Source organism: Tachyglossus aculeatus, chromosome 5 (genome assembly GCF_015852505.1).
Source record: "Tachyglossus aculeatus isolate mTacAcu1 chromosome 5, mTacAcu1.pri, whole genome shotgun sequence".
Classification (NCBI taxonomy): Eukaryota; Metazoa; Chordata; class Mammalia; order Monotremata; family Tachyglossidae; genus Tachyglossus; species Tachyglossus aculeatus.
Window position 1 is genome coordinate 734,534 of NC_052070.1, and position 21,225 is coordinate 755,758.

The 21,225-nt window shown below is 47.4% G+C and overlaps 1 protein-coding gene across 1 annotated transcript in view; it reads left to right on the forward strand.

Annotated features, from left to right (window-relative positions):
- Positions 1-21,225, forward strand: part of DOCK5 (dedicator of cytokinesis 5) — a 189,478-nt gene that overhangs the window by 127,813 nt on the left and 40,440 nt on the right. Inside the window, exons 27-38 of the mRNA XM_038746260.1 lie at positions 481-579; positions 3,392-3,486; positions 4,094-4,172; positions 5,554-5,654; positions 8,834-8,892; positions 10,099-10,253; positions 11,007-11,092; positions 12,389-12,548; positions 13,234-13,274; positions 15,660-15,750; positions 18,718-18,837; positions 20,584-20,673. Coding sequence (XP_038602188.1) covers positions 481-579; positions 3,392-3,486; positions 4,094-4,172; positions 5,554-5,654; positions 8,834-8,892; positions 10,099-10,253; positions 11,007-11,092; positions 12,389-12,548; positions 13,234-13,274; positions 15,660-15,750; positions 18,718-18,837; positions 20,584-20,673 — 1,176 coding nt within the window. The remainder of the gene's footprint in view (positions 1-480; positions 580-3,391; positions 3,487-4,093; positions 4,173-5,553; positions 5,655-8,833; positions 8,893-10,098; positions 10,254-11,006; positions 11,093-12,388; positions 12,549-13,233; positions 13,275-15,659; positions 15,751-18,717; positions 18,838-20,583; positions 20,674-21,225) is intronic.

Consider the following 21,225-nt stretch of genomic DNA (forward strand, 5'->3'; position numbering starts at 1 on the left):
AGTACAGTATAACTGAGTTGGTAGACCTGTTCCCTACCCACAACGAGCTGCATTTGCTTTCTAAAGAAGAGTACTGATTACTCGTTCTGCAGGGTCAGTAAGTTACCTGAAAGGCCTCCAGGGGGCTCTTGGAGATCGGCATCCAAGCAGTTGGAATCCAGCCCTCTCTGTAACAGCATAGTTACTACATCTTCAGTTTCCCCAAAGGATTTTTCAAATTTTAGTTATCGATGGGACAAAGCCTGCCTTCCAGGGCTTGCAGACAGTCTGTGGAAGCAGCAGCCAAGACCCTTCCAGCTTTATCCAGAGGTACTAGAGCCACTGGAACCCCAGAACTCAATATGTGCTTTCAGTCTTGGAGGGATCTCCTTGTGATCATGTGAGCATGGGAGCTAAGGGTTTCAACCCAAGGGGCAGACAGATTGGGTGGGGGTTGTGGCCTGGAGTCCTGAATGAGTTGTTATTCTTTTTCCCTTTCAGGGTAGTTTTGTAGCCTGCATGACTGCCATCCTGAGGCAGATGGACGATTTCCACTACAAACACTACATCAGCACCTTCAAAACCAGGCAGGACCTCATTGTAAGTCAGCAGGACATGCTCGTCTCAAACAAGAGGCTGCCTCTGACAGCGTGCTTTGCTCTCAGGTGGTGGTTGGCAGGGAGGGAAACAGCACTAGACTCTAAGTCAAGAGTCCTGCATTCTACTTACTTTGTCTTTAGAAGAACACAACCCTGATGGGGAAGTTTGTGTGTGTGTGTTCATTCATTCATTCATTCAATCAATCGTATTTATTGAGCGCTTATTGTGTGCAGAGCACTGTACTAAGCACTTGGGAAATATAAATCGGCAATATATAGAGACGGGCTCACAGTCTAGAAGAGGGAGACAGATAACAAAACAAAGCAAGTAGACAGGTGTCAATACCAACAGAATAAATAGAATTATAGCTATATACACATCATTAATGAGTAATGAATATGTACAAATAAAATAAATAGAGTAATAACTGTACAAGTATATACAAGTGCTGTGGGGAGGGGAAATGGGTAGGGCAGAGGGAGGGAGGGGGGCGATGGGGAGGGGAGAAGGAGAGGAAAAAGAGGGGGCTCAGTCTGGGAGCTCTCGGGCTCTGAAGGGAGGAAGAGAGCTAGTTTGGCGGATGTGCGGAGGGAGGACATTCTAGGCCAGAGGTAGGACATGGGCCAGGGGTTGACGGCGGGACAGGTAAGAATGAGGCACAGTGAGGAGGTTAGTGGCCGAGGAGCAGTTTGAGGGCTGGGCTGTAGAAGGAGAGAAGGGAGGTGAGGTGGTAGGGGGCAGGGTGATTGAGAGCCTTGAAGCCGAGGGTGAGGAGATTTTGCTTGATTCCAGGCAACCACTGGAGATTTTTGAGAAGGGGAGTGACATGCCCAGAGTGTTTCTGTAGAAAGATAATCCGGGCAGCAGAGTGAAGTATAGACTGAAGCTGGGAGAGAGAAGAAGTTGGGAGATCAGAAAGGAGGCTGTTGCAGTAATCCAGTCGGGATAGGATGAGAGATTGAACCAGCAAGGTAGCGGTTTGGATGGAGTGGAAAGGGCGGATCTTGGCAATGTTGTGGAGGTGAGACTGGCAGGTTTTGGTGACGAATTGGATATGTGGGGTGAATGAGAGAGTGGAGTCAAGGATGACATCAAGGTTGTGGGCTTGTGAGAGGGGAAATGTGGTAGTGCCATCTACAGTGATGGGAAAGTCAGGGAGAGAACAGAGTTTGTGAGGAAAGATAAAGGAGCTCAGTCTTGGACATGTTGAGTTTTAGATGGCTGGCAGACATCCAGATGGAGATGTCCTGAAGGCAGGATGAGATACGAGCCTGGAGGGAGGAAGAGAAAACATGGGTGGAGATGTAGATTTGGGTGTCTTCAGCGTAGAGATGATAGTTGAAGCTGTGGGAACGAATGAGTTTACCAAGGGAGTGAGTATATATGGAGAACAGAAGGGGACCAAGAACTGATCCTTGAAGAACCCCTACAGTAAAGGGATGGGAGGGGGAGGAGGAGCCCGCGAAGGAGACTGAGAATGAATGGCCATAGAGATGAGGAGAAACAGGAGAGGACGGAGTCTGTTAAGCCAAGGTTGGATAGCGTGTTGAGGAGAAGGAGGTGGTCCACAGTGTCGAAGGTAGCTGAGAGGTCGAGGAGGATTAGGATAGAGTAGTAGCCATTGGATTTGGCAAGAAGGAGGTCATTGGTGATCTTTGAGAGGGCAGTTTCAGTGGAGTGTAGGGGACGGAAGCCAGATCGGAGGGGGTCTCAGAGAGAGTTGGAATTGAGGAATTCGAGGCAGCGAGTGTAGATGACTCGTTCTAGGCGTTTGGAAAGGAAGGGTAGGAGGGCGATAGGGCGATAACTAGAAGGGGCAGTGGGGTCAAGCGAGGGTTTTTTTAGGATGGGGGTGACGGGGGTATGTTTGAAGGCAGAGGGGAAGGAACCAGTGGAGAGCAAGCAGTTGAAGATGGAAGTTAAGGAGGGGAGGAGGGAAGGGGCAAAACTTCATAAGGTGAGAGGGAATGGGGTCTGAAGCACAGGTGGATGGGGTGGCACTTGAGAGAGGAGATATGTATGTGTAACTCTGTGTGTGTGTGTATGTGCGTGCGTGCGTGCATTTTTACGTGGCTGAAAAGGCCAATATGGGATCCACGGTACTGGCCACGTTGGGCACACAAAAAGGTTGTCCTTTGTTATGTTGTATTTAACTTTTACGGTGCCTTGTGCCCCTTTCTCTTTTGCAAATTTTGGCCTAGGTCACAATATAAAACCAGCTAACTCTAATTTCAATCAGTGGTATTTATTGAGTACTTACTGTGTTTAGACAATTGTACTAATTATTAGTTCATTCAATTGTATTTATTGACCGCTTACTGTGTGCAAACCTCTGTACTAAGCACTTAATCGCTTATTTAATGACACCTTGTCTCCCTACCCACTGGCCAGAATTTTTATAGGTCGATCATTGGGAAGAAGTTAGCTGCTTCTCAGCTGTAGCATTGGGCAAACCACTCTGGGTGGTGCACACTGCTCTCACAGAGCCTCGCATTAAAGGAAACGCACGCTGTCACACTCACCACTTCCGGCACTGTGCACAGGTGCACACACGCAAGCTGCGTCTTCCAACCCCAGGGCACCCCATGGTGTTGGACGGATGAGTCCTGATTTCCTGACATCTTAGTTAAGGGTGTATAATGATATCAGAATGGAGGGCCAGTGATTTGGAGGGCATTCTTATTGCGTGGCTTGGGGCCTAGGGTCGAGGTGGGAGGGGCTCGGGGGGTGGGGAGGGGCGGCGGGCATCCAGTCAGAATGTCAGCAAATAAACTCCAACTCCTTTCAACTGTTCTCCCTATGTTTGGTCCAGGACTTCCTGATGGAAACTTTTATCATGTTTAAGGACTTGATCGGAAAGAATGTCTATTCCAGTGACTGGATGGTCATGAATATGATGCAGAGCAGGTAAGGGCGACCACCCCAGGTACCATGGGAGTGGGCCCCAACCTTAGCGTCTTGAGCTTTGGGCCCTGCAGAATTGAGCATTGAGCCTTCTCTCATTTCATATCAATCGCTTAACCGGTGGGTTTTTTTGAGCACCTAATGTGTGAGATAGAGCTTGCAGTCTAGTTGGGGAGACAGGCTAGAGGGTAGAGCACAGATGTGGGAGTCAGAGGACCTGGGTACTGTACTTGACTCTACCATTTGCCTGCTGTGTGTCCTTAGGCAAGTCACTTCACTTCTCTGGGCCTCAGTTTCCTCTTCTGTAATATGGGAATTTGGTACCTGTTTTGTCTCCTATTTAGACTGTGTGCTCCCTGGGGTCAGAGACTGTATCCGCCCTGATTATCTTATATCTACCTCAGCCTTTAGTACAGTGTTTGGCACATAGTAAGAACTTAACAAATACCACTATTATTATTATGCAGTAAAATAAAGTTCAGAGAAGCTGCTGAGTAAAGATTAGGGGAATTTATGAAAACTTGATCTTTAGTCTCAGTCTTGTTTTCCTCATCGTGCGGGTGGGACACTAAAATCTGTGCTTCAAAAACTGCTCTGTTCCTCTTCCCAGGGTTTTTCTCCAAGCTATCAACCAGTTTGCAGAAGTTTTGACACGGTTCTTCATGGACCAGGCAAGCTTTGAACTCCAGGTAAGGATGGTTCTCATGAAATGTCACCTACAGGGAAAAGCCAGTTCAATGTGAAGGTTCCCGTAGTTCCACAGATAACAAACTCTTGGATCCTCTGCCCCAACCAGACGCATTCCCTGATCTAAATTCCCCATACAATTTCAAGGATGCCATCCATGATGGTCTGGCCATATCTGTGGAAATCATTTTTATAAAACCATATTTTTCTGAATAATATCCTACCACTTAATCACCAACTCTTGTAACAGTGGTTCCTCCCATTGCATTTCTGTAATGTTGGATTCAAAAGCATTAGGGTGACCCCATGCAAACAGGAGACTTTGACTGTGAGATTCAAATTATGAGTTGTGCCCACCATTTTGGCAGCAGATATTGGGCGTGGAGTGGTGGCCACTGCCTCTCTCATGCCTCTGCATGCCCACATGGATTATGGCCACCAATCTAATAAAACAGTAGTATGTACTGAGCGCCTCCTTTGTACAGGGCACTTAAGCACTCAGGAGAGTACAAGATTGCTAATTGACATGGTTCCTGCCTTCAAGAAGCTGGTAATCTAGTAGGGGAGGCAGACACTGTTGTGCTGCCTCTTGAGCTACAGTGAATTGGGAGACAGGAAGGAGAAGTGGTAGATCTCAGGATGCTCCCTGTCAGTCAAGCAGACAGTGCACCCACCAACCAATCAATCAATCAATCAATCGTATTTATTGAGCGCTTACTATGTGCAGAGCACTGTACTAAGCGCTTGGGAAGTACAAATTGGCAACACATAGAGAGTCCCTACCCAACAGTGGGCTCACAGTCTAAAAGGGGGAGACAGAGAACAGAACCAAACATACCAACAAAATAAAATAAATAGAATAGAAATGTACAAGTAAAATAAATAAATAAATAAATAAATAGAGTAATAAATATGTACCACCAGGGTCTCCAGGGTGGGCCCTGGGCTGAGCTAGTGGATTTCCCTTCCAGAATTGTGAGTCACGTGATCCTGATAGCTTCAACTGACAGCTAGAGTCAGATTACCTTGTCCAGAAGGGAGCTTTCACTCACAAAATCCATTTCCCAAAAAATGCTTGCAGACATTGCTGGAATGTGGTCTGCTGGGTAATTCACCCAACTCAAGAATTTAGAGACACTATTCTGTGTCGAATGGGTTGAAATGGATTAAGTGAAGCTGGCATCTCCGGGCTCAGTAGAAAGTGGGAATAGAAAGATTTCTCACCCACACATTTTGCAAGGCATGATCCAGTTGAGAAGAAAATGATCTGAATTGTCTTTTTCTCACAATACTCTGCGGACAGCTGAAGGCCATGTCGAACCTTTTAATCATGATATTTAATAATTCTGGTTTCTGTTTCCTCCCACCCACCTCTTTCTGCAGCTCTGGAACAATTATTTCCATCTGGCAGTAGCGTTTCTCACACATGACTCCCTTCAACTTGAAACCTTCTCGGAAGCCAAGCGCAACAAAATTTTCAAGAAGTAAGTGTCCCCATAGCAGGAGTGGAACAGCCGCTGCCCATTCCAGTAATGCCCTGGCTTACCCATCCAACGTTAGACATTATCTAGGCTCATCCCGGTGCCATTCTGGCTGTCTGGTGCTGGGAAAGACTAGAGATGAAGAGGATCTCAGTGACCTCAGCCCTGTTCTGTAATGGGTGGTGCACACCCTCAATTCCCCTTCTCCTTCTCCCTACTCCCACCCCTTCACTCTTCAGAAAGCAGGTTGATTTAACATGAATTAGCCCTTCTGGTAGTACCTCAGCAAAGCTAGAAATGGCTTTAGTGACTGCATGTTTTCTTTGCAGCCAATAGGAGAGAAGGTAATTGAGGTATTTTGTGTAAAAGCAGTTGGTTGGCGTAGAAGTTAATCAGCCAAAATGCAAGGGTTTGAATCAAGCTTTCACTATGAGTGGGTTGGTTCTATGTCCTTGGGAATGTTTTTTACCATCCCTGGGTCTCTGTTGCTCGTAAACCAATGAGATTTAATAACTCTAAGGTGATTGTCCTCTTTCTTTTTCTGCCTATCTATTCATTCAGTCATTCATTCATTAGAGAAGCAGTGTGGCTCAGTGGAAAGAGCACGGGCTTGGGAGTCAGAGGTCATGGGTTCAAATCCCAGCTCCGCCGCTTGTCAGCTGTGTGACTGGGCAAGTCACTTAATTTCTCTGTGCCTCAGTTACCTCATCTGGGGATTAAGATTGTGAGCCCCACAAGGGACAACCTGATCACCTCGTATCCTCCCCAGTGCTTAGAACAGTGCTTTGCACATAGCGCTTAACAAATACCAAAATTATTACCATTATTATTATTATTATTCAGTAACCAAATCTTTTCAATTTTGCAGAATCCACTCAATCAATCAATCAATCGTATTTATTGAGCGCTTACTGTGTGCAGAGCACTGTACTAATCGCTTGGGAAGTACAAGTTGGCAACATATAGAGACGGTCCCTACCCAACAGTGGGCTCACAGTCTAGAAGACTCCTTCTTCTCCATCCAGACTACCACCATGCTGGCCCCGAACACTTATCAGATCCCATGTCAAACAACTGCATCAGCCTCCTTGTTAATCCTCCTGCCTCTAGCTCTGCCTCTCTCTAGTCCACATCTCTCACTTCTGCTGGGCCTCCAGCGGTTGCCCATTCCTCTCCATATTGAGGAGAAAATCCCAACCATTGGCTTGAAGACACTCGGTCCACTCTCTCCCCACTCTTCTTCTTCTTTTTCTTCTCACACTACACCTTAGCTTCTCTCCTTTCAAGCCAACTTTCTTGCTGTGCCTCATTCTCATCTCTCTCGCTGTTGACCTCTTGCTCACACCCTACCTGCTCCTTCCCATCCAACAGACAATGGCTCTCCCCATCTTCAAAGTGCTTTTGAAATCACATCTCCTTTAGGAGGCTTTCCCTAATTAATCTCTCCTCTTCCCACTCTCTCTCCCCGCTCCTTGCCCCGCCACTTTAGAACTTCTGTGACCCCTATGTCCTTGGGCATTTACCACCCACAAGTCATAGCACTTAGATACATATACTTAAACTGTCTTGCTTCCCCCTACCTATAATTTATTTTAGTGTGTGTGTCTACCACTATCATTCATTCATTCATTGTTGTATTTATTGAACACTTACTGTATGCAGAGCACTGTACTAAGCACTTGGGAAGTATAAGCCAACAACATATAGAGACGGTCCCTACCCAACAATAGGCTCACAGTCTAGAAGTGGGAGACAGACAACAAAACAAAACATGTAGACAGGTGTCAAAACCATCAGAACAAATAGAATTATAGCTATATGCACATCATTAACAAAATGAATAGAATAGAAAATATGTACAAGTAAAATAAATAGAATAATAAATCTGTACAAATATATACAAGTGCTGTGGGGAGGGGAAGGAGGTAGGGCAGCCAATCAATCATGGTATTGAGGGTTTACTGTGTGCAGAGTACTGCCCTGAGCATTTAGGATTTTAAACTTCTTGTGGGCAGGGATCATGTGTACTAACCTTATTCTCCCAAGTGCTTAGAACAGTGTGCTGCACAGAGTAAAGACTCAATACCTAGTGGAAAGACCACAAAACTGGTGTCAGGTGACCTAGGTTATTATTAGTAATAATAATGATAATGATAACGGTGGTTTTCGTTAAGCACTTACTGTGTGCAAGACACTGTACTAAACCCTGGAGGGAATACAAGCAAATCAAGTTGGACACAATCCATGCCCCATGTAGGGCTCACAGTCTTAATCTCCATTTTGCAGATGAGAGAACTAAGGCATAGAGAAGTTAAATGACTTGTCCAAGACAACACAGCAGACAAGTGATGGAGCCGGGATTAGAACCTTGGTCCTACTGACTCCTAGGCCCATGATCTACCCACTAGGCCATGCTGCTAGGCCATGCTGCTTCTCTTGTAATCCCGGCTCTGCCTCTTTCCTACTATGTGACTATGAGCAACCCACTTCACTTCTCTGTGTCAATAGTAATTATTGAGCGCTTACTGTGTGCAGAGTACTGTACTAAGCACTTGGGAGAGTACAGTGCTACGGTTAGTAGACACATTCCCTGCCACTGTCTGGTCTGATTATCTTGATATGAATATCTCGTTTCTACCCCAGATCTTGGTACATAGTAATCACTTAACAAATACCATCATTATTATCACCATGATTATTATTATTATTTTGACTGGTCAGACCTAGAGATCATCTCTATGTGTTTATTTTCTCTTCTGTCTGTCAGTTATCTAGCCAATATCAATGCAGCAAAATGAAGTAGCTCCAGGCTTTTTCTCATCAAATAGTGGAATTTGCATTCTGGGGTCTTCTCCCTTTCTCTTTTGACTCTGTGTGCACTTGTCCCATGCCCCCTTCACCCTAGTGCTAAGATTATCTCACTCTGGAGGTGATCACCCAGCCCTTTTCCAATAGGAAGAGAAGGGAGGAGATATTAAAGTTGTCCCATCTCCTACAAAAACGTATCCCTACCAACTGTGGGCAAACTGTCTGCAAGGCTTAGAGCCACCCATGATTCATGAGCAGAGGCCTGCTGAAACACCAGGGTGTGGATTCAGAACCAACTTCCTCATTTCGTTCCTTCAGTGTGTCAGCGTCTCTCTTCTTCAAACCTCACCCATGGTTTAAAATGTTCTTTTTAGATACGGGGACATGAGAAAGGAAATCGGCTTCAGGATCCGGGATATGTGGTATAACCTGGGTGAGTTTAACCATGATGGATCCTTCCACAAGCCTCTCTTGAACTCCCTTCCTGACCCTTCAGTGGATTGAACTTTCGTTTCTGAGCCCGCTGGAATTAGTATATGGATTCCAAACAGAAACTCCTGACTGTCGGCTTTGAGACACTCCCCCAGCTCTCTTCCTCCTGCTCATCCACTCTCTTCTCCTACTCCACCACAGCTCACACCCTTATTCCTTCCAGGCTGCCCTTCTCACTGTGCCTTGTCCTCCAGTCTCCTGCCTCCAACCCCCACTCACACTCTTCCTCCTCCCTGTCAGCCCTCCAGACTGCAGTTCTTCCCATCTTGCAGAGCCCTTCTGAAATCCCAACCTTTCCAAGTATCCCAACCTTTTCTTCTCCCAGGGCGCATCCTCACTGCTGTCACCTCAGCACTTTTGCATTCACTGCTTTCCAAGACATTTTTGTACATCATTGTTTTACATACTCTACTATTTGAGCCCTCCTTCCTCATATTTGTAAATTATTTTATGTGTATCGCCCCTACTAGATTGTGAGGACCTTGTGAGCAGATATGACATCTGTTGTATTCTCCAAAGTGCTTAGAACAATGTCTTCATACAATAAGATCTCACTAAATACTATGGATGGACAGATATAATAATAATACATGTGATACATAATATTTATAAATGTAGTATATTATTTATAAGTACATAAAGTACATGTAACTTTGTATAAAGGACCATTTAATATATATAGTGTTGTCCTTTGTTTTCAAAGAAGATACCATTGATGGTGAAGTTCCCCTTTGAGAGGGTGTGTGGCTCAAAAGGCCAATACGGGACCCGCAGTCCCAGCCACATTGTACCCACAAAACCTTTGTCCCTTCTTATGCTATTTTTAAGGTTTACAGCATCTGGCTCTCTTCTCTTTTGCTTCTTCGTCTCTCATTCCCTACCAAACCTTTGCCTAAAAACAGCCTCTCCTTTCTTGATAGATGTATTGTAGTTTGGACATTGAGTTGCGTGGTTCACAGTGCCTGTTTGTACTGGGAAGAATGCAAACAACCAGCTGTCACAATGGCTACATGCTGCCCAATTACATAGTCTTTCCTTCTGAAAAATCTGCTGATTTATTTCAATTCACCTCCTTCCTTGGAAGACTGAACCACTGCCTGCCACAGTGAAGTTATTCTATCCATCTGCTTTCCTGCCGCTGTCTCAGGTCCCCACAAATTCAAGTTCATCCCATCCATGGTGGGTCCAATCCTCGAGGTGACTCTGACCCCCGAGCCCGAGCTCCGCAAGGCCACAATCCCCATCTTCTTTGACATGATGCAGTGTGAGTTCAATTTCAGTGAGAACCACAGTTTCCACATGGTAAGGATCAGGAGATCACCAATTCTAGCGGTACGGGTATGAATGTCGGTTGGGCATTCGTCGGGAGAAGCAGACCCAGGGGATACGGGTTGTCTGTTCTCTGAGTAGTTCTGGAGGCTTATGGAGAGACTTGGCTTATCTCTGTGTCTGTCTTCCCACTGGTCCAGACACAGCATGGCTGCAAGGAGCACTTAACCCAAGTCAGAGTGTATATTTGCAGTTGCCAGGAGGTTCTGCAGCAAGCATTCTGAGGCCCTAAGTGTGGCCAGGAATACAAAACAATCTATTAATCAATTAATCAGTGGCATTTATTGAGCCCTTGCTTTGTGCAGAACAGTGTACTAGGCACTCTTAAAAGTTGGTAGACAGGATCCCTACCCACAAGCTGTTTATGGTCTAACAAACAGTTACCACCTAAGCGGGCAGTTACAGGGACCAGGAATGTTAACTCTCTGATTGGCCAAGATATTGTTCTGCACTGTGAGCCCTTGAATAATGCTGACCGGCGGGTGGGGGGCGGGGAGCAGTGTCCAATTCTGCCCAAGCTGGAATGAAGCAGAAGTGGCCTGTGGCTGCCGACAGCTCCTAGTGATTCCCCAGGGCCCCGAGAACAAAGCCAAAGGCACTGACACAGCTCGGCCCCGTCTCCCTTTAACTGGAGGAGGTTTGATGCAAAGGTGGGGACAGATCTGGAAATGTTGGTTGAGGACTGACCAACTGGGGCTCCCATCAGACTGTGGCCTGTCCTTTCAGTTTGAGAATGAGCTGATCACCAAGCTGGACCAGGAGGTGGAAGGGGGCCGAGGAGACGAGCAGTACAAAGTCCTGCTGGAGAAACTGTGAGTGTTCCCGAGACCAAAATCCCAACCCATCATCCTTTCCAAGCTTATCCTCCGAGAAACCCAGTCTTCTGGACCAGTTTAGTAAGGAATTTGAGAAAGGTGCACAGAACTATGGGCTTCCCCCACTCACTGATCCTAAGCTGGGATTGGCCTTTGCAGTCAGCCTCTCCCTTATAGCTAGAATGGAGGGGAGATATATCTGGACAGAATGTCCTGCCTGCTGGTCATCTTCCTGGTCCTAGGGGGAAAAGCAGGTGGGCAAGAAGGATAGATGGGCCAGTGGTTGACAAATATGTTAGTCTCTGAGCAGCAACTGAGAGTCAATGGCATGTCCAGTGGAGCTCTGCAGCGTCCCTCCCTCAACACAGAGGAAAAAAACATTCCTGGGGGCTGCTTTACCGATGAAGTTGGTGCTAGGGTGGGGGTGGGGAGCAGGCAGCACCCAAGTATTCTCAGGGATGCAAGTCCCTTGTCATCTTAACTTACACACACACACACACACACACACACACACACACACACACACACACACACACACACACACATACATACATACATACATACATACATACATACATACATACATACATACATACATACATACATATGTATATATATACACACATATCCACCTCTGCCACCCTGATCAGTGGCTGTTCACCTCCTCAGCCTCCCAGGGTACCATTTTGTGTAGTGGACTATATGTTGCCAACTTGTACTTCCCAAGCGCTTAGTACAGTGCTCTGCACAGAGTAAGAGCTCAATAAATATGATTGAATAAATGAATGGTATCTCACATAACTGAAATCTGACACGTAGGAAACCCATCCAGCAGCTGTCTTTGATACATTCCTTTGAGGTTTTCACCGTGTTTTTTTCTGTATTGCCGCCCTTCCGTCCCTTCCAAAAAAGTTGTTGGCTACTTACAGAAACCAACAAAAATCTGATTTTCCAAAAGCTAGCCCAAGTAGAGAGTGAACCAGCATTGCTGGTCCCTTTTTATTATCTTGCCCATTCATTCAAGGACACTCATTCCTGATATAGCTCTAAACTTGAGGGTTTTAGTCAAGAAGGGTTTCCCTCTATCCATTCCCTGAATTGGATTATTTCCTAAAAGATTTCACTGAGAATTGCATGGGAAGCAAAGGTATGAGGCCAGGAGGGGTTGGGGTGGGGACGGCAGTGCTGAAAAGGTAGCTACCTTGATGGGAGGGGAGGGCCAATTGGAATATCAGCATTTCTCTGTTGTCTCTGTCTCCTCTCCCCACTACCCAAACCTTCCCCAAAATGCAGCCTCTTGGAGCACTGCCGGAAGCACAAGTATCTCTCCTGCTCAGGGGAAGTGTTTGCTCTGTTGGTGAGCAGCCTCCTGGAAAACCTCCTGGATTACAGGACTATCATCATGCATGATGAGAGCAAGGAGAATCGCATGAGCTGCACAGTCAATGTATTGGTACGTGGAGCCCCAGAGATGGAGCTCGCTTACGCTTCTGAGGCCTTGTGAGCAGGGGGAGGGCCTCCATACCAGAATGCTCCTGGGCAGAGCCAGTAGAACCAGGGAGAAGTTGACCCCGAAGTGGGCTGTTCCGGGCTCTGCACCACACTGTTGGAAAGGCTGTTTGACTACCCGATACAGGCAGTGAGACGGGAGGAAGGAAGATTGAGGAAAGTGGTGATTTTAGCCTTGACCCCTTTCTGAAGTTCAGTGCGATGCCACTCTCATCTCTTGCCTCAGTTGTTTTTCATGTTGATTAAGTCTGAACCCGAAGTGCCGGGAGACCATGAGGCGTTCAGGCCATCTTGTAGCAGGCAGGCTCTGTGTGAGTTTCCCAATCTGGACACAAGGCCAGGGAATTTCCTCACCTTCGAGCAGGTAGGAAAGCCTGTTATCCCAAAGGTGGGCTCTTCTCCTGGGTACCTGGGTCTCCTGGGAAGCTGGAGTATTACCTGGTGCGGGAATTCAGTATCCTGGACTCCTTTCTGCTGCTGCTGCTGCTGCTGCAAAGGCAAAAAAGATAACAGTGAAGTATTCTGAGCTCTTAGGAGGAAAGGCCCTCTAGAAACATAATCAAGAATTTCAGTCATTTTGACAGGTTCCTGAGGTCCCTTATACTTGTATTTTGTACCTCTTTCTGCAGAATTTTTATAAAGAAAAGAAGAGAGAAGACATATATATACGGTAAGCCAGGAGGCTTTTGGTTCTCTCTTGCATTCATGGTAGGCCTTGCCCATTTAGCACTCAGTCACCTTGCCCCTTCCTACCTCACCTCACTCCTCTGCAAGTACAACCCAGCCTGCATGCTTCACTCTTCCAATGCCAACCTTCTTACTGTACCTCGATCTTGTCTGTCTCGCTGCCAGCTTCTTGCCCACGTCCTGCCTCTGGCCTGAAATGCCGTCTTCATATCTGACAATTACTCTCTCCCAGCTTTAAAGCCTTATTGAAGGCACATCTCCTCCAAAAGACCGTCCATTAATTAATTAATTCATTCATTCAATCGTATTTATTGAGCACTTACTACAGAACACTGTAAGTGCTTGGGAGAGTACAATATAACAATAAACAGACACGTTCCCTGCCTACAACGAGCTTACAGTCTAGAGGGTCGTATTTATTGAGCACTTACTCAATACTGTACTGTACTAAGCACTTGGAAGAGTACAATATAACAATAAACAGGCATATTCCCTGACTAAGCCCTCTTTTCCTTTTCTTCCACTCCCTTCTGTCCTTCTGCGTTGCCCTGACTTGCTTCCTTAGAGAAGGCCACTAGTGAACAGAGCATGGGCTGGGAGTCAGAAGGACTTGTGCTGTAATCCCAGCTCCACCACTTATCTGATGTATGACCTTGGGAAAGTCACTTAAATTCTCTGGGCCTCAGTTACCTCATATGTCAAATGGGGATTAAGCCTGTGAGCCCCAAGTGGGACAGGGACTGTGTCCAACCTGATTATATTGTATCTACCCCAATGCTTAGAACAGTGCTTGATACATAGTAAATGCTTAACAAACACCATTATTATTATTCATCGCCCTCCTAGCCCCACAGTACTTATCATGTCACTTATCATTTACATAGCTGTAATTTAATTATTTATATTAATATCCCCCTCTAGACTGGAAGCTCATTGTAGGCAGGGAATGTGCCTGTTATATTGTTTTATTGTATTCTCCCAAGTGTTTAGTACAGTGCTCTGCACACAGTAAGTGCTCAATGAATACGATTGATTTAGTAATCATAAAAGCATTTAGTGAGGGCCCACTAGGTGTCTGGCATTGGCATGCAGCCTGGCCTATTGGAAAGAGCACAGGCCTGGGAGTCAGAGAGTGTCAGTTCCAATTCCTACTCTGCCATGTGATCTTGGGCATGTCACATACCCTCTCTATGTCTCTATTTCTATTAATTGCCTTTTCTTCCTCCCCTTTACACTGTGAGCCTCATGAAGGACAGGGACTATGTCTGACCTGATTATTTTGTATCTACCCTAGTGCTTAGCACAGTGTTTGGCAAGTAGTAAATACTTAACAAATACCACTGTAGATATTATTATTTATTGTTAAATATTATTATTATTACTATTACTACTACTACTCCTGGGAAAGGCAAAGCAAAAGTGACACATTCCCAGCCCACAAGGAGCTTATCAGTCAATCAATACAGTTTATTGAGTGCTTACTATGTGGAGAGCATTGTACTAAGTGCCTGGGGAGAGTAATAATAATAATAATTATGGCATTTGTTAAGTACTGACTATGTCCCAGGCACTGTACTAAAGAGCTGGGGTGGATACAAACAAATCGGGTTGGACACAGGCTCTGTCCCATGTAGAGCTCACCGTCTCAATCCCCGTTTTACAGATGAGGTAACTGAGGCATAGAAAAGTGAAGTGACTTGCCCAAGGCCACACAGCAGACATGCGGCAGAGCCAGGATTAGAACCCCTGACTTTCTAACTGCCAGGCCCTTGTTTTATCCATTAGGCCATGCTGCTTCCCCTATACAGTACAACAGTTGGCAGACCTGTTTTCCTGTGCCCAGTGAGCTTACAGTTTAAAGGTGGGGGCAGACATTAATATAAATAAATAATGTATATATATATGTACAGAAGCACTGTGTGGTTGAGGTGGGGCAAATATCAAATGCTCAAAGGTCACAGCTACAAGTGCAGTGCATAGATGACGCAGAAGGGAGAGGGAGCTAGGGGAAAAGAGGGCTTAATCGGGGAAGTCTTCTTGAAGCTTATATTCTAACGGGAGACAGACAAAAGATTATTTACAAGTAATCAAAATAAATAATTGAATAAGCAGTTGAATAAAATTAAGAGTAGGTACCCTTATGTGCTGAGAGGGTTAGGGTAGATAAGTCCCTCGGTGCTGGAGATGGACATTAAGTGTGTTTGGCTCGGGGTGCTGGGGGTTAATTAAGGAAGCCTTATTAGAGGCAGCGGCATTTCAGGATTGTGAGTGAGGAGAGAGCAGTGTCTTGCCAGACCGGGTTGGGGAGCAGTGGTTCCAACCTGGGGTACCCCTGGCTTCCACAACCTGCTAGTGTGTCTTCTTGCAGATATTTATACAAACTACGGGATCTACATCGAGACTGCGAGAATTACACGGAAGCCGCATACACGCTCCTCCTTCACGCAGAGCTACTTCAGGTGAACTGTGTCCCTGCCACCCGTCAGGTGGGGGTGGGGGTGGGGGCTGGGGTGGGGAGGGGCTAGCCGGGGACCCGGAGCTGCTTTCTGGTAGGGGGCTTGTTTGCTTTTGGACAGGGAAGCGGAGTCAGGAAGCCACTGCTCCTGGGCACTAGTGTAGTAGCTGTAATAGCATGTATTGAAAGCTCCCCTTAGCCCCCCAGCCGCAAGGCATTGGACAAGGTACTGGACAAGATGGGTGACCCGATCCTTGGCCACAGGGAGCTTCCATCCTGATCGTAGGGTCCTCAAAGCAGTCCGTAACACAGGGAATACCCAGGGACCTTAGAGGGTATTGTTGCTTCACACCCATGAGCCGTTTCTACTTGGGTCACTGAGCCTCACAGCCATCGCTTGGTTGGCTATAACCAAGCTTCACAGTGCTTGGAGATCTGCTTCTGAAAAGTTGTCCTTCGGGTACAATCCATTCATATGAAACCTTGCAGGATTGTTAGCTCCCATTCTCTAATTTGAGACATGTTCCTCCCGTCCTGCCCTCGGGGGTTTTCTGATTCCCACTGGGAATGGAGGCCCCACCTGGAACCATCCAGTCTGTCTCACACTGACCAATACCTCCCACCGGGACCAGGGACCCTCCTGGAGCCATCTACTCTGTCTCACACTGATCAAAGCCTCCCAGTGGGGCTGGGGCCCCTCCTGGAGCCATCCACTGTGTCTCACACTGCTTCACACTGACTGAAACTTCTGAATGGGGCTGGGGATTAGCCCTGTAGTTGTCCACACTGACCAAAGCTATAACCAGAGGCTCCAGAGCAGCATGGAACATGTCTGGTTCATGATGTTTTAGCTACCTCATGAATGTAAAACTACTGAGGTTGTGAGAACTGGGAAGCATCCAGCCCTTGAATTTTCCTCTTTCCCTCACTGGTTTCCAATAGTCAGTCTGGAGCCAACTCCTTCCAAGCGCCCTGTCAGCACATGTGTCGTGTGGGGAGTCCTCTCAGAATTCTCACAGACCAGGTCCTGGGTGAGGAAGGCATGAGGGCCAGGAAACACATGACAGATCTGGGGAAGGTTTTTTTTTCTTTCTCTTTTCATGCACACGGTCTGCCTGACAAGGATGATGAGGGTGAGCTTGATTGTAGTAAAGCCACAAAACTCAAGCATTTGTGTGGTTTTGTCTTATGACTTGTGCTTGTTTTGTCTGTGTTATCTGCTCCATTGGATATGAGCCTTAGAGAGGGCAGTGAATTTTCAGATTAAACTTTGTCCAGGACCCAGTAGTGTATTGTGGGTCCGGTGCGCACATATCATTTATATAGTTGCCCTCGAGATGCTCTTCATATTTGTAGGAGGCACTACTGACAGTGAAGTTCACCCGTGGGTGTGAGTGAGTAGGTGAAAAGGCCAGTGTGAGACCCACTGTCCTGAACAAACCGTTCATAGAAAGACCGTCCCTTGTTGTATAGTCATGTTTGATGTTGGCAGCACCTCGTGTTGCTTTTTCCTCTGCCTCCTTGTCTTTTGCCGCGTTCCTTGTGAAGCTTTTGTTTGAAAAGAGATGCTCCTTTCTTGACAGTGGTGTGCCATGCCCGTCTGTCTTCAACCATTGACTCCCAGTTTTCAGTTGGGATCGGCATTGTCCAAGGCTTCATTTTTCGGTGTCCTTGAAACATTTCCTCAGTCCTTCTGGCTTTCGGTTTCCCGATTTCAGTTCTCCATCCAGCGGCTGTTAGGGTCTCCTGCTATTGGTCACTCTCCTTACAGGTCTTGCTTCGTATAGCTGTGTTGAGCTTTGCATAGCTTTGATGTTGAGACCAGTTGTGTTCCAGAAGTTCATCATTCATGATCTTGTCTTGCCTTTTAATATTGAGGGTATTGAGCTTAAAGGCTATCTGGCTGACGGTAGTCCACTTTCTCAGACTCACCATCGGTCCAGTAGGTTAGTGAACAATCAATTAGTGAATGACATTTATAAGTAACATAAATAACATAATATTTATATTATGTTATGACATTTATAAATAACATAAGTAACAATCAATTAGTGAATGTCATTGAGCACTTCTTGTGTGCAGCACTGTACTGAGTGCTTCTTCTAGACTGTGAGCCCACTGTTGGATAGGGACCGTCTCTATATGTTGCCAAATTGTACTTCCCAAGCGCTTAGTACAGTGCTCTGCACACAGTAAGCACTCAATAAATATGATTGAATGAATGAATGAATGAGTACAACAGAGTTGGTAGATGCGTTCCCTGTCTACACTTAATAACATTCCTACTTGGCTCATTACACTTTCGGCTTTCACACATTTCATGGAATACTGGAAGGCAAAAATTGTGTGTGTGGTGGTAGAGAGAGTAGGGGGGAAAGAGGAGGAACTATCCTGACTGTGAACACCCTGACACAGGTTCTTGAAGGAGGTGATGGAGTTGGCTGTTGTCCCAACTCCCTGACTGTGGTCTGGACTGGATACAAGCTCACTTAATAATAATAATAATAATGGCATTTGTTAAGCGCTTACTATGTGCAAAGCACTGTTCTAAGTGCTGGGGGTATACAAGGTGATTAGGTTGTCCCACAAGGGGCTCACAGTCTTCATCCCCATTTTACAGATGAGGGAACTGAGGCCCAGAGAAGTTAAGTGACTTGCCCAGGGTATCACAGCAGACATGTGGCGGAGTCAGGATTAGAACCCATGACCTCTGACTCCCAAGCCTGGGTTCTTGCCACTGAGCTCAGCTGCTTCCCTTCCACTTCCACTTCTTGAGGTCCCTTTTCTCCCTACAATTCAGCTACTGTTGAAATGCTGTCACTCAGGCACCAAGGGTGGTAACATGCTGGCATGCAGCCTCATTGATTAATTAGACTGCAAAGTGAAATTGCACGGAATTTGGAAGCAGATGGGCCCCTCCGTGGCACAATCCAGAATTCCCTTTGTGCTTACACATTTCTCCCACTTCCAGTGGTCTGATAAACCCTGCATGCCCCACCTCCTTCAGCGGGACAGCTACTTGGTCTACTCTCAGCAAGAGCTCAAAGAGAGGCTTTACCAGGAAATCATCTCCTACTTCGACAAGGGCAAAGTAAGTTCTTCTGTGGGTCTGACCTGCTGTTTTCCTCCGGGGAATCACACCCAAGGATGAGAGCTGAAAGACAGGAAGGTTTGAGCTGTCCTGGGCCTTTGGGGAAAAAGTCTCTATAATAATAGTACTAATAATTGTGCTATATGTTAAGCACTTACTTTGTGCCAGGCACTGTACTAAGCACTGGAGTAGATAAAAGATAATCAGGTTGGACACAGTCCCTGTTCCTACATAGGGCTCCCAATTTCAATCCCCATTTTACAGCTGAGGCATCTGAGGCACAGAGAAATTAAATGACATGCCCAAGGTCACACAGCAGACCAGTGGCAGAGACAGGGTTCCCTTCTGACTCCCAGGCCCTTACTTTACCCATTGGCCTTGCTGGAAAAGGAAGACTGTCCGTACAGTAGATGGCTACTGCCTTAGGGCCCCTGCGGCTGATCCCATCCTGAGCAAGTGCTGCCTTCTGCGGGCCTGCTCTGGCAGTGTCCCTCTGGTCCCATGGGCAGTGCCTCCGTGGTCCTACAAACTGTCTCTGACCCTGAGCCTTCCAATTCCCGGCTGACCACTAATGCAGGGGGTCCGGAGGCTGGCAGGCCTGGGGGTTAATAGGCTGGCCCTGGCAGGCAGGGGGCTGTCGGACCAGCAGTGGAGGACTTGGTAGTGGCATGCCTGAGCCCTAGAATTTGTGTGAGCAGTGGAGCTGTCCTTTGCCTTTGGGGAGTCAACACGGAGAGGGGTTGGGATGGGAGCAGAGCTCAGCTGGCTGCATAGATGCCCCTCGGCCCTCTCTGCACTGTAGGCCTGCTGCCTGCTACCTGGGTGATAATCTGATTGGGGTCGGGGTTGGATAACTGGCAAGGGCTCTGGCCTCGACTGGTGTGATACAAGGCTTCCCATCAACCCGGGGTCAAGCCAGGGCCATGGTCCTTGGGGGATGTGATGGGGGCGGAATTCATCAAAGCTACTGGGGAACCTGGGCCTGGAACTCAGGGTTGTCATGACCCCAGACACACTGCTCCATGCGGACCCCGCGAGTGCTGCCCAGCAAGGCCTGTGGTGGGAATCTCACATTCTCTGGGATCTAAAACCAGCGCTTCCTGCCCATTGCCCACCGGCCTCAAATTCCATGGTGAGGATCTCACCATTCTCCAGCCTCCAGGCACAGCGCCTTCTGCTCCTTGCCCAAAAGCCTCAGCTCCATGGTGGGGAATGTCACCCTTCTCTAGGCTCCAAATCTAATGCCTCCTTCTCGCTGTCCTTGGGTTTCGGCTCCATGCTGAGGATCTCACCAGCCCAGCACCTCCCACTCCTTGCCCATGGGCCTCAGTTCCATGGTGGGGATCTCTAATCTCCAATCCCAGTGCCTCCTGCTCCTTGCCCACAGGCCTCCATGGTGGGCATCTTACCATTCTCTGGACTCCAATCACAATGTCTCCTGCCCATTGCCCAAGGGTCTTGTCTTCGTGGCATGCCTGTAACCATCCAGAGCTCTGTTCATTCCGGCAAAGGCCTGGAGGGAGGTGGCTAGTGGCAGAGCATCCAAGAGACACAGAATCGGAGGGACATTAGCCAGAGGTGGGGCTGACCCAGCCCGCCAAGCTACCGGAGAGGTTGGCAGTGAGCCAGCCATTACATGGGTAGGGGCGAGGGACTGTCACTGCTCTGAGCACATCCCCCCAGCATATCCAGCTGAATGACTATTCTCTGTTTCTTCTACTCTTCCCTCCTGCGCCCTTCCTGGAGATGTGGGAGAAAGCCATCCAACTGAGCAAGGAACTGGCTGAGACCTATGAGAGCCAGGTCTTCGACTACGAGGCACTTGGCAACCTTCTGGTGAGCCCAGCAGCTGGGTTGAAAAACTGGGCCCCTGTCTTCAAAGAGGTCTGGTGTGGGGGTCCGGGAGCAGGGATGGGCCGGAGTCTGCCGGAGTCAAATGGTGCCTCCTATTGGTTGGGGTGGGGTTGGTGAAGGGACTCCAGGCAGAGCAGGCCATTGATTGTTCCAGACATTGGTTTGCAGCGCTTCACCCTCTGTGCCAATTCCAGGCAGGAGCCTCCTTAGAGCTGGACTGTTCTCACAATTCACCCGTCCTCTAGAATGGGGGATTGGAGGCAAGGGATGGGGACTGGGCAAGGGAACCTGCTCCCCACATTCCTAGATGTCTGGAAAGGAGGTCAGCCCAGGGGCTGCACAAACTCTTTAGTTCCGGACCACCTCCAAGGCAGCCTGAACCTGCCCCTAGGTCAGGAGGTCAGTAGCATTTATTGAGCATGCAGCCAATATGAACCTCAGAGAACAGGGGGCAGAGGTGGAGCTGAGGTTAGAGTGGAAGCTCCTTGTGGGCAGGCAACATGTCTCATACCTCTGTTGTACTAGTACAGTGCA